Source organism: Lactuca serriola, chromosome 9 (assembly GCF_051521515.1).
Source record: "Lactuca serriola cultivar US96UC23 chromosome 9, Lser_US96UC23_V15, whole genome shotgun sequence".
Classification (NCBI taxonomy): Eukaryota; Viridiplantae; Streptophyta; class Magnoliopsida; order Asterales; family Asteraceae; genus Lactuca; species Lactuca serriola.
Genome location: NC_136416.1, coordinates 10540432 through 10553800, shown reverse-complemented (window position 1 = coordinate 10553800; position 13369 = coordinate 10540432). Strand labels below are relative to the sequence as shown.

At 29.0% G+C, this 13369-nt stretch overlaps 1 protein-coding gene across 1 annotated transcript; it reads right to left on the bottom strand.

Annotated features, from left to right (window-relative positions):
* Positions 1-646: 646 nt before the first annotated feature.
* Positions 647-4097, bottom strand: GAUT6 (galacturonosyltransferase 6). Its single transcript, XM_079018504.1, has 9 exons — positions 3766-4097; positions 3632-3666; positions 3209-3250; positions 2956-3103; positions 2794-2867; positions 2341-2558; positions 1824-2190; positions 1217-1744; positions 647-1139 (listed from the first exon to the last, which is right to left on the bottom strand). Exons 1-9 carry the CDS (start codon positions 3848-3850, stop codon positions 867-869), a joined length of 1770 nt encoding a protein of 589 aa, XP_078874630.1. The 5' UTR covers positions 3851-4097; the 3' UTR covers positions 647-866.
* Between the last annotated feature and the right edge of the window lie 9272 nt (positions 4098-13369).

Below are 13369 nucleotides of genomic sequence, written 5' to 3'. Positions count from 1 at the left end.
TCCTATATTTTGACCAAACATTATAATACTTGTATCTTATTCAATGAATCAGATATTTCTTCATGTGGGATTTTATCATCTTTCGAAGGTCGCGTAAGGAAACAAAACAGATGTCATGTTATCTATTAAAAGTGTAAGACATTATATTGAAATTTTTTTTGTAGCCAGATATAGCTTTTCAGGATAGAATGATAGAATGACAAGCCTTTATTTTCGATTTTCTTGCTTGCAAGTTTGATATTGAATTTTTATAACCAATAACCCAAAAAAAATATTTATATTTAGGATTTAACCATAATTGCTCAAAATCATAATAATTAACAAAAAAAAATCACATTTATCATCTTTTTAACAAAAAAATATTACCTGGTTTTCCAATTTTGAAAATTATGCACCTAAGAAATAAAAATATCATTTTTTTGCAAAATACTGCAAGCCCGATGATGTTATTTTAAGTGATAATAATCAGTATTGCATCACACATCCAGACACATACATAAGAATACATTGTAGATGTCTAGTTTAGTAGGTAAAAGTAGGATGAATCTATATACCTTAAGATCCGATTTAAATAACAAACCACATAACAACTTGTATGTAAATAAGCATGCATCTAATATACAAACTACAAGGAGTGCAGTGGACATTTGTAAGGTAAGGTAAGGTAAGGTACACCTGTCGTAGCATCATTCAATTGAAAGTTGTATCTAAAATGAGTAGAGTAGTAATATACACAAAGAAGATCCATTGTGTCGGGAAAAAATAAAAAACTATGGATTGACGGATGTTAGTGTGTAAGAATGAAAAAGAGGAAAATTGTGTTTAATAAGAATTTTGGGTTTTGGTGAGAAATATATGAAGCTATGCTATGCTATGTTGCACTGCTGCAGATATGGATGATCGTATTTGACATGTTTCCTCCAATAGGTTTTATATTTTTCAATGCCAATATCTAGCCATGGTTTCATGACCCCATCATAGTGTATAATTGCTGCCTTCTCTATATCTTCCTGCTTGATTCCAGAATGATACCCTAATCCATGAACATGCCATTTTCGCTCCAAATCCATTGTCTGATTGTAAAATGTCAGCCAACCTAATGGCAAGCTGCCCGCTTTCCATATCGGCCTCTTTTTCCCCTGAAACCAAATACGATATGAGCATTTATTTATATGATTTACTATTATTTTAAATAAAAAATATATTACATGCATACCAGTTGCAGGTATTTGTTATAAAGTGTGGTGAGATTCCTTTTTCTCCACTCTCGCATATCAAACAAATTGACACCAAATCCCCATGTGCATGGTTGGTTTGTAAAAGCAGTTGCAACAATGGGATCAGAGAAATTGATTAACAAGTCCATTCGGCGAAATGCAGGATCATGTCCCTGACAGGTGTTGACTGCCCCGTTGACTTTGCCCATCATGTTGACCCGCCAGAGCGAGGTCAAATCCTTTTGTACAACCACATCATGGTCAAGGAGGAGGATTTTATCGAGTGTAGGGAAGATGTGTGGTAGATAGAATCTGAGGTGATTCAGAGCACAAGTGTATCTTGGGTCCTGGGACTCATGGCCCTGGGTGTTTGGTGGGTTGTATTTAGTTGATAACCAATCAAAATTGTCCATGTTGTGGATCTGGACTGTAGCTTTTCTGGGAGGATGTAAAAACAAGAACCACATGGAAAATGCTGCAAAGTTGAGAGAATCTGTCACCACATGAAACACAATTTTCCCTGGCTCCTGCAATTGATCATACAACAACTGTCTGGTTGGATTGAATGAATAATTGGTAATGGAATAAAGCAGTTGAGCAGCTTACCTTTGCGGTGGAAATGGTGGATGCCACCACCACTGCAGAAGCCAGAACATTATCAGAGAACACAGCAAAGTGATAAAGATCTGTTGAATTGCGTACAAGTACATCTGGGTTGCTAGGAAGCTCCCTTTCTTCAGGTTTTAAAGCAAAATATTCAGCTGTAAGCCTCATGGAAAGACAATGAAGCCCCTTTGGTGTAGTTCTTCCAGCCAACTGAATAAGAAACGTTTCTTGCTCCTTCTGTACTCTAACCATTTCTTCAGCATTGTTAGTCATAGCACGAAGCTTCTTCACCATGCCACAGCAATCAGGATAAATTCGCCCAGCTTTCTGCAACGAAACCTCCATGGCCCTCATTCTCTGAACAGCCCTGAACAAATCAATGGTCTCCGATTCAAAAAAAAAAGACAAATCTACCCCTCTCTTACCTAATCTCATGATATATATATATATATATATATATATATATATATATATATATATATATATATAATATATCACAATGAAATTGACAAGTTACCTCTTAGATAGATCTGAGTCCTTGGTCACATCTCCCATGGCACGTTCTAATTCTTTAATTCGTAACCTTAATTCCTTTATTAAGTGAGCATTGTTAGCAGGTATTGCAAAAGTTAAGTAAGCTTTAGCCCTTATAAGTTGATCTTTCATCTCTTTGATTTTCTTATCCATTGCCCTTCTTCCTTGATCATGTTCAAGTGTTGCACGACCAATCTCTCCCTGCCACATCATCAACAAAACAAATGAAAAGAATAAATGATCATAAATTGCAAAGCTGTTCTAAAACTTTTCAAGTTATGTCATGCTATCAAAACACTATAGAAACCACGACTTAAGAGTTTATTCATATGCAAAAAAATATATAGTTCTACATGGCATTAAAAGTGTGTATTAGAGGCATATTTACAATGTCCATTATTTCCTCTTTCAATTTATATTGAAGCATAGATCAAACCTTTCTCCCTGGAGATAACAACATTTTCTCTTCTTGGCTCTGTCCATTGTTTCCTTTCACATCAGAATCTCCTTCTGAAATTTGATTCAACAGAAATGATTAGTTGTCAACAACAAAATAAGTAATCAATATAGATACTAAGAGGAAACTCAGAAGACCAACCATTTTGTTCTATGAAATCAGTGTTTTTGCCGATTATGGGTTCATCGGACTTGTTATCCACATCTTGGGATCCGAAACTAACAAGTGGATCAACATTTACATCTTTGTACACATTTAAGATGGGTTCCCTAAACCCTTCATCTTCCTCCTAATGCACATCATAGATCATTCACAACCATTAGCAATAAACATTATATATTTCTCTATTCCATGAAATCCGGAATCAAAGACAGAATCTAGCATTTCAATATACCTGCTTTACTAGATTCAGCTTCGGCAAATCCCTCCTGCCTTTCTGGAAAAAAAAAATAGACAAAAGACTCAAGCATCAATTTATGAATCTACGTAAAAAATAAGGGAGAAACATATAACATACTGTAATCAACGAAAAGCATTTTGAAGAACAACTGTGATTTAATTGTTTTTATTCTTTGTTGCAAAACAAATAACAAAATCAAATAGAATGCGGCAATTCCGACTTCCTTATTCCCCTTTTTTCGCCAAAATTCGCTATGATTTAACTATTCTACAACTTTATCGTTTCGAATTTCACTTTGATGGAAACTTGTCATGGAACTGAATAGCATCAGATGTTAAAAACAGGTTCAAGTTTTCTATAATTGATAATAATAATAATTTAAACCCTCGCAACATGAAAAAGGCAATAAGATCATACAAAACTTGATAAGTCTTCAATAAATCCCTTTGATTCTGCATCAAAAAGACACAACAGATGCATCAAACAAACTGCACTTCTAATGATAATCAATCAGACATAAATCAAAACAACAAAAATAAACAAGAACGTACCGTAGAGCAAAAGGATCGGGGCAAAGACAGAGAGGAATAGCAAAGAGAGGATGCATATCCTCGTACGCCGGCGAAACTGCTTCATCAAACGTGAAAAATAACACCAATAAATTTGATCATTTGGAGTGCAGATTGAAATTTTTTGAAGATCGAGATTTGATGGTGGTGGTAGTGGTGACTAGGGTTTTTGAGAATGGTTTTTACCTTATTGGTCGTTGCTGTCAGTAAAACAGCGTGTGATGCTTTGCTGATTTGAGGGGAAATAGGAGAGAGAAGAGATTTAGAGAGAGAAACAAAGGGGACGCGGGGAAGAAGGAGAAGGAGGTGTGAACGCCATGTTCGTGGTATAAATTAAAAATACAAAATATAAAATAAAAAAATTGGTTAGTATTTTTAAACAGTAACTTTAACGATTAAAATCTGTAATTATTTTACGATAAATTATATATTACCTAACATGAAATTTTCAGAAGAAAAAAAAAGTATTTACTATTTATTAGTTTGCATTAATACATATGTATAGAAAAGTACATAAACACATATTTGATTTATACATGTGTGCGTGTGTACGTTTTTTAATAATCATGTCAGTTATGTACTTAAAAAAAATCCAAGATTAACAAAACGATGGGATAATTACATGGGATGCTATCAATGAAACACAAGTATTATTTACGTTGATTTTCATTTGAATTCTATGTATACAAATAATATTGGTATCTACTCTAATAAATGGAAAAAAAAATTGTCACATGTTAATCTCTCATGAGTTTTGATATTTGTCATTTTGTGATAATTTTGAAATAAATATTATCCACTTGTCAATTTTTGATTTGTTTCAATTTATAAATTTAAAGTCATACATTTATATATGTAATTATTAAATATTATATATATGATATTAAATTACAATAAATAAGTTTTTTTCTTTCTTATTTTAAAGTTGTAATGTTGTATATTAAAAAATATTTTATTTTTACACTTTAATGTTTAATCATTTTTTAAATCAACCCGTAATACACGGGTCTCACACCTAGTTGATGATAAATATATTTAAGTCGGTCCTTCTTTGCTTTGGATTTGTATTTAATTTTAATTTGTTTAATTTGGATTTTGTATGGAATTTATATTTTATTTTATTTTATTGTAATTGTTCAAGAAATTTATTCCGTTTATTTTATAAACAGAAACAGACGAAACCACAATTAACATGAGATTATTGACCATAACATGTTAGTTTGTTACAAAGGACTGCAAACGGTTTAGGATATCCTATTTTGTCGATGCATAGAATCCTTTGTTTGTTATTATAGCTAAAACTGGTTTGCACTAATGAATATAGTTATGTTTTTTTAATAGTTGTAATATTTTAAATTCTGATTTTGTGACATCTTAAAGTCACATTTTATCGTAATAGATAATATTTTGAAAGATAAACAATATTTATAAAGTTATTTATAACGTTTATAGGTTAGTAAATGCGTAAATAATAAGCAATATTCATATACTAATAACTAGTTTATAACCCATGAGAACCACAGTTATAAAATTAATTAATTTTTTATAGTAAAAACTCAAAATTCTTAATTAATTATTTTAAATAAATTATTAATTTAGAGTTTTTTTTAGTTATATAAATTTAATAATTGATTTAAATAAATATGTGAAATTATATCATTTGTATTATTTTTATTTTAATTTTTATTATAATATTATTAATTTAATGTAATTAAAGTGGAAATTTTAAAATTTGAAATTTGAAATGGAGTTGACAAGTGTATACATTAATTAGGAGACATAATAAGGTGACACATGGCAAAAGAAAAATAAAATATGCATTAATTAGTAGGCCTAATAGGATGACACATGTCAAAAGGAGAATAAAACTATTCTTTTATTAGAATAGAGAATAATTGAATTAATAGAGAGTCATACGTGTCACATGTTTATTTACGGTGTCAAAATAATAAAAAATGAAATAAGCTATTAAAATCAAGCAAACAAAAGGTGTTACAAAAATTTTGAGTTGATATTTAATTATTTACCATTCCAAATTTAAAGTAAACTTGTAGAGCTTAACAGAGAGGAGGGGGGATTTTACTGTTTTTCATAAACACTTACGTCTTAGATATGTGTACTAAAGGGGTATATATATATTAGGTATAGAACCATCAAAATTGACTTCATTTTGATTAAAAACACAATTTTTTTAATTGTTAGCTTCTTCCTATTGCTTTTGAGCTCATATTAATTCTTATTTCATAATTTATCCCCAACATTTACGTATTACGAATGTGTTGTTTATATTAGACATCTAGTAGGCTTCATAACTTTCTTTGACACCTACCATATATATACTTGCATAGTTCTTTTTGATGTGGTATGGGAAGAAGTTTATTGGGTTTTTAATGAACAATTTCAATCTTTCACTATAGTTTTCTATATTAAATATGAAGATTTACAGGCAGTTTATAATGTATTTTTATACATAGTTTGTGGTGCAAAATTTAATATTTAAAACTCCATAAAAATATGTACAAAGCCTATCATCTTGTCTAATAGATAATAGAATAAAGCTAGTAAAGAGATTTGATTGCATTTTGTTAAAACTATGTAGATTTTAATGGTTTTATACCTAATAGTAGGTACATAACAGTCATATATTCCCTAAGCCTATATATATATATATATATATATATATATATATATATATATATATATATATATATATATATATATATAGGGTTAGGTTCATTTGAGACCACTTATATTTTGTGAGACCGTGAGACGCATTTGTTTATTTTTTTTTATTTTTTTTTATTTTTTTTAGTTAATTCATGTTCCGAAAATAATATTTAAAAAAAGAATTTTTTGATTTTTCCATTTATTTTGCATTTTAAAATTATTTTTAGAATATGTACAGTGTAATATTCTATTTAGAATATTTCACGTATTTTTCAAAAAAAATAGAATTTTTTTTTTATTTTTTTTATTTTTTTAATTTTTAGTTAATTCAAGTTCCGAAAATAATATTTAAAAAAAGAATTTTTAGATTTTTCCATTTATTTTGCATTTTAAAATTATTTTTTAGAATATGTCAGTGAAATATTCTATTTAGAATATTTCACGTATTTTTCAAAAAAAAACGGATTTTTTTTTTATTTTTTTTTATTTTTTTTATATATTTTTTATATATTTTTTAGTTAATTCAAGTTCCGAAAATAACATTTAAAAAAAGAATTTTTGGATTTTTCCATTTATTTTGGATTTTAAAATTATTTTTAGATTTGGTCTCACGGTCTCACAAAATTAGAATGGTCTCAAATGAACCTGAACCTCTATATATATATATATATATATATATATATATATATATATATATATATATATATATATATATATATATATATATATATATATATATATATATATCGAAATGGACTCGTGTTTGTTTTAAGTTATTACTGGACTCGTGAAATACACACTTATTTTAACATTTCAAAAGAAGTGTCCAATGGTTGATGGGTGGGGTCCGTTAAATGGTAATATGGTCCTATGATCCAAAGGCCCGTTGAAAAAAAAAGGAGAACAAAATGGCATCCTATATTGGGGCTGATGCACGTTTATTTCGTGCCCCGTCATCATTGAAAAATACTATAATCATGCTTACCGTACAATTTTGATTATTTATTTTACAATTCTTTTAATATTAAATCCAAAGTTAAGATTTAATATAGTTACGAAACATATTTTATTACACGGACTTTAAAACGAGTCTATCACTGAATATAGCACACAGTTTGTTTTTAATGGGTTTTTATGATTTTTTTTTTTTTGGAAAGGGAACTTCCCTAACGAGGGTTTCCGGGCCAGCTTACGCGCACCGACTAATCTCCCGCTGCAAACATGAGACTTTGCCTCATGCCCTGGAGTCACTGCAGGCGAACCTCCATGGCCACAAGGGCTGATTAGTGCCAAGATTTGAACATGGGTCAATAGGTTATCCACCATATCTTCCACATGCCTTACCAAGTCACCACAACCCAAGTGGTTGAGTTTTTATGATTTTCATAACTTCACAAAATATTCGTGGACTAGATTAAAAGACACACAAAAATAATATTGGTCTTAGGGAACCATATAAAAATAATGTCGCGAATCAACAAAATATTTCGACAAAAATTATGTAACTCGGTTTAAGTTGTTAAAAATGTATACGAACAGAAATATATATATATATATATATATATATATATATATATATATATATATAGAGAGAGAGAGAGAGAGGGAGAGAGAGAGAGAGGTAGGTTCCGTTGAGATTAAAAATAAAATAGAGATCTTGAGATTCAACCTCAGCCACGTATTTCACATCTGCCGCAATAATCTTCCCGCGTACCGACGCGGCAGGTCTGGAATAATCATAAATGATTACACAGCGTCGCCCATTCCTTTATCCTCCGCCACCATCCCCACCACCATAACCGCCACCGCCACCACCCCTACCACCACCTCTGACACCATCCGACTCAACCATTGTCACCTCCGTTACTTATACCACCGCTATCTTTGTCACCACTACCTTTTCTGTCACCAACTGTCGTAATCATATTTGATTACTCGGTCTGTGAACAGACATATATGTATAATCATTTACGATTAAACATATATGTATAAACATGTATAATCATATATGATTATACCTCTCTGACATATAATCATTTATGATTAGGCATAGTCCGCTGCTGCCGGTACGCTTGAGTGTTAGAGCGGCAAGTAAGAAATACGTGGTTGAGGTTCAATCTCAAGATCTCTAATTTTTTTTAATCTCAACTTACATGAGTCAAGGGCAATCTTGTATTTTAGCATGAGGATTTTTTAATAATTAATCATAGAGTTTGTTACTATTCTGTTTTAGAAGTTTGCACAAAGTAAACTTCTATGATGTAATGTTCATAGTTTTTTCAATCATTGAAAGATTCAAGTTATTGTTTCTTATTCTTTCATTAAAGATTTATGTGGTATCAGATTGATCTGTTTTCTTCTGTAAAATTTCTTCTCAACAGTTCTTGATTCAATCATGTCTACACCGGATCCTCATTCAATCGATCCTATAAACATTTTTGTTTCAAATCCATTTTATCTTGGATCTTCTGATAGTCCAAGTTTTGTTCTCGTATCCACTCCCTTCAATGGTGTTGGCTTTATAGCTTGGAAACGATCCATGGTACATGAGTTAAGGGCAATCTTATAATTTAGCATGAGAATATTTTAGTAATTAATCATAGAGTTTGTTACTATTCTGTTTTAGAAGTTTGCACACGGTTAACTTCTATATGAAGTATATATGATGTAATGTTTATAGTTTTTTCAATCAGTGAAAGATTCAAGCTATTCTTTCTTATTCTTTCATTGAAGATTTACAAAAACCAAAATACAAATAACACACCATTGCAACTAGACAAATGTATAGCATCAACCATTATTAATTGGTCATTGTAATTAGAAAAAAGGACATAATTACAAAGGAGGTAATTAACAAAAATGACAATATTTATGGCATTTGTAATACACGGGGGGTTTCTGGAATAAAACAGGTCAAAACTTATTTGTATTGTTTTCCCTGTATATATATATGGGACATACCTCTTATAGGAACGTCATTCTTAAAATTTTTGAAAACATTTGGACTCTATCTTTGAAAATCGTGTCTAATATAAGCATATATTCAATATATCGGGTTAGATTTCATGTGAAATTTACTAAGATTTTAAGAAGATAATACTATATTTGTTGTCCGGAATGCGATGATCGATTACAAAATGCTTATAAGAACTCTATAAGATTTTGTATTTGAATGTTATGATTTTTTTTTCGTATTCATGTTATTACTTATTAGAATCTTCGGTAGGCCTCATGGCAACCTGTACGTAAAGTAACAACCTTACCTAATAATATAAACTTTGTCTGAAATATTACTTTTATCCCGATTTGAAAAACTAACTTGAATTAACAATCATAGTAATGTTTTTTATGATTGTTTTTTCATTACTATTATAATGTTCTATTATTATTTAATAAGTAACAGTTATTTACATACAACCAAATGTTGTGAATAAGTTTCAAATCCTAAGCAATATTTCAAATCAGTGTCAAAGCTCACCCGAAGCATTAAAGTAAAAATTAAAATGGGTGTTCACATATTTCTTGATGTGGATAAAAGTTATGTGTATAACAATAAAAAAATGGGTTGATAAATTTTCTTCGTGAATTCAATTTGATAAACTCATTTTCATATCAACTAGGTGTGAGACCCATGTATTACATGAGTTTATTTAAAAAAAAAAGGGAGAATTTCATATATGCCCCTCTTAAACCTCAAAATATCATATTTGTCCAGCTTAATTTCTTAATATCATATTTAACCTTCATAAACCTTCAAAATATCATATTTGCCCAAATCATTTTTTATAATGTTTTTAATATTTTATAATCATTTTTTATAACTTAAAATTACTATAATAATTAAAAAATTTAACGATATTATCCTTAGTTTTATGATAATGGAATGTGAACTTCTAAATTGTTGGAATGTCGTCCTCTTGACAAACAAAAATATTCATCTTCAACCCTCTATGAAATGTATATTTTGATTGTTTAGTTTTTTTTTTTTTGATTATGTTGTAGATGAAGGATATTTTAGATATTACCATTGATATTTTGATGTTTAAAAAATGTATATACGATATTTTGATATTTAAGAAGGGCATATATGATATTATGATGTTTAAAAAGAACATATATAATATTTTGAAATTTTATAAATGGTAAATATGATATTTAGAAATTTTATGAAGGGTAAATATGATATTTAGAAATTAAGTTGGATAAATATGATATTTTGATGTTTAAGAAGGGCATATATGAAATTCTCCCAAAAAAAATATGAAATTTTAACAATTTGAGAAGTTTGAATTTATAAGAAAAATGAAAAAGAAAATTTAACTATTAAAATTAATAAGGCTTTAATACATTAAATACATTACATATATAAATCATTTCTAATAAATACCTTACATATATATACTACCTTACATATTAAATGTGGAATTTTAATTTAATAAAATAAAAAATACAATAAAATGACAAGTGGAAAATAGAAAATTCAAAAATTTTAAAAAATGTCATGTGTCCATATGAAGGAGAAGAGGACATGTGGCAAAAAAAAACTTTGATTTATTAAGGAGGATAAGCTATAAAAGATTATTGGTTGTGATGATTGTAATATATATATATATATATATATATATATATATATATATATATATATATATATATATATATATATATATATATATATATATGGAAAAGTTTAATAAAGAACCATAATTATAGGTTCTTCAAGGAACCAAATATTTTTTTCAATTTCTAGAGCTTATTCTTTATCGGAAAAAAAAAATCTAAAAATATCTAAATTCATATATATTAACATTGTGAATGTGAAAAATATTTTTCGGATTCACCGTATGAATCCGGATTTATGTTGTGAATTTTCGAAGATTCACATTGTGAATTTGACGTAAAAAAAATTCGAATTTTATATCATTGGAAAAAGGATAAAAAGTTATGAATTTCAGTATTTTTAGTTTTTTTTTTTTGATAAAAAATAAGTTCTAAAAGTTGAAAAAAAAAGATTGGTTCCTTGGTTAATTATTGTTCTCTATTGAACCTCACCCTATATATATATATATATATATATATATATATATATATATATATATATATATATATATATATATATATATATATATATATGGCAAAAGTGAATATGTGGCTCTCATGAATATAACTTTGCGTATAGAACCATTCAAAACGACATAGTTTTAAGATAAAATTACACAAATTACATATCTTTAACATTAGGTTTTAGGTTATATGATTTTTCATGTCTGCAGATATCTTCATTTTCTCTTGGGAATTAAAACTCAAGGAGTCGGAAACCTTCAATTTATATATGTTGAGGGATTAAGATAAAATTACACAAATTACATATCTTTAACGTTAGGTTTTAGGTTATATGATTTTTCATGTCCGCAGATATCTTCATTTTCTCTCGGGAATTAAAACTCAAGGAGTCGGAAACCTTCAATTTATATCTGTTGAGGGAATCGTGAAACATTAATTACTTTTTATATTTAATTGTTTTATTTGTAATCATATGGTATTCATATGAACTAGGTGTGTGACCCGTGTATTACACGGGTTTATTAAAAGGTCCAAAAGTAAAATGTGTGAGCAAAAAAAATACCATTCATGCAAGTTTTGATAACCACAAGGACCCTTTATGTAATTTAATCTTAATTAATTTATACTAATAAAATTAATTAATATGAATTCACAAATAGAAGGTATTATCTACATTAATATAATTATACATTAATTAATATATTAATAGAAAGAGAAATTCACAAATAGAAAATTAGTATGTACATTAATTAATATATTAATAAAATTAATTAATATGAGATGGTATTTAATAGGTGGAAGTTGACTAAAAATGAAAAATTCTATAAAAATGACAAGTGGTAGGTCTGGCAATCGTGTCGTGTTCGGGTTGGCGTGTCACGGGTTGGCGGGTTGGCGGGTCAAAATATGCCAACCCAAACACGACCCATTTAAATATACAGGTCACGGGTTGGCGTGTCACGGGTTGGCGGGTTTGGAACATAAACCCATATATGACCCACGAACCCATTTATTTATACGGGTTCACAAGTTGGCGGGTTTGTGGGTTAGATTTGGGTTCGTGGGTCAGATTCCATAAATAAAATTAACAAGTAAACATGAATAAATTCTTGATGGTTGATACAAACATATCTAAATTTTAGACACTTAACTACTTAAGTCTTAAAGTCTTAAACATCCAAATGAAAATTAAAAACATTCATAGAAACATGTTCAATGCCTCAATCGCTCATACAACCATACGCTGATACGCCATTTGATTTAGGAAAAAAATGAGGAAAATCAATTGGTTACAAACTTACTTACGACCTTATAAGTTAGGACCACAAGTCAAAATATAAATACATTTAAAAATAAAAAATATATTTTTTTAATCAAAAATATAAACGGGTTGGCGGGTCAACCCATTTATTTTTTGAGAAACTCATATATGACCCGTTTAATAAACGTGTTGGTAGGTTTGCGGGTTGGCGTGTTGAAAAACTCAACCCAAACCCGTTTATTTCGTGTCGTGTCGCGGGTCGTGTCGCGTGTCGTGTCAAGAATTGCCGGCTCTAACAAGTGGATATTAAATAATTCAAAAAATCTAGAAAATGACAAGTGTCAAAATAAATAAGAATAGGACATGTGACAAAATCATTCTTATTTATTAGGGTAGATTAATTACTTTTCATTTATTGTAATTTACAAACAATGGCAGATTGGCAGTGGGATTTCAAGGTTTGTGATCCAGCACAATTTCATATCTATATGTATGATTCGTATACATTAATTGTTCAAGTGATTGTGATTATTTTAACGCACCATTGATATAGATTTATTTTTATATTTGTAAAAGCGTTTTATTGTAATGTAGTTT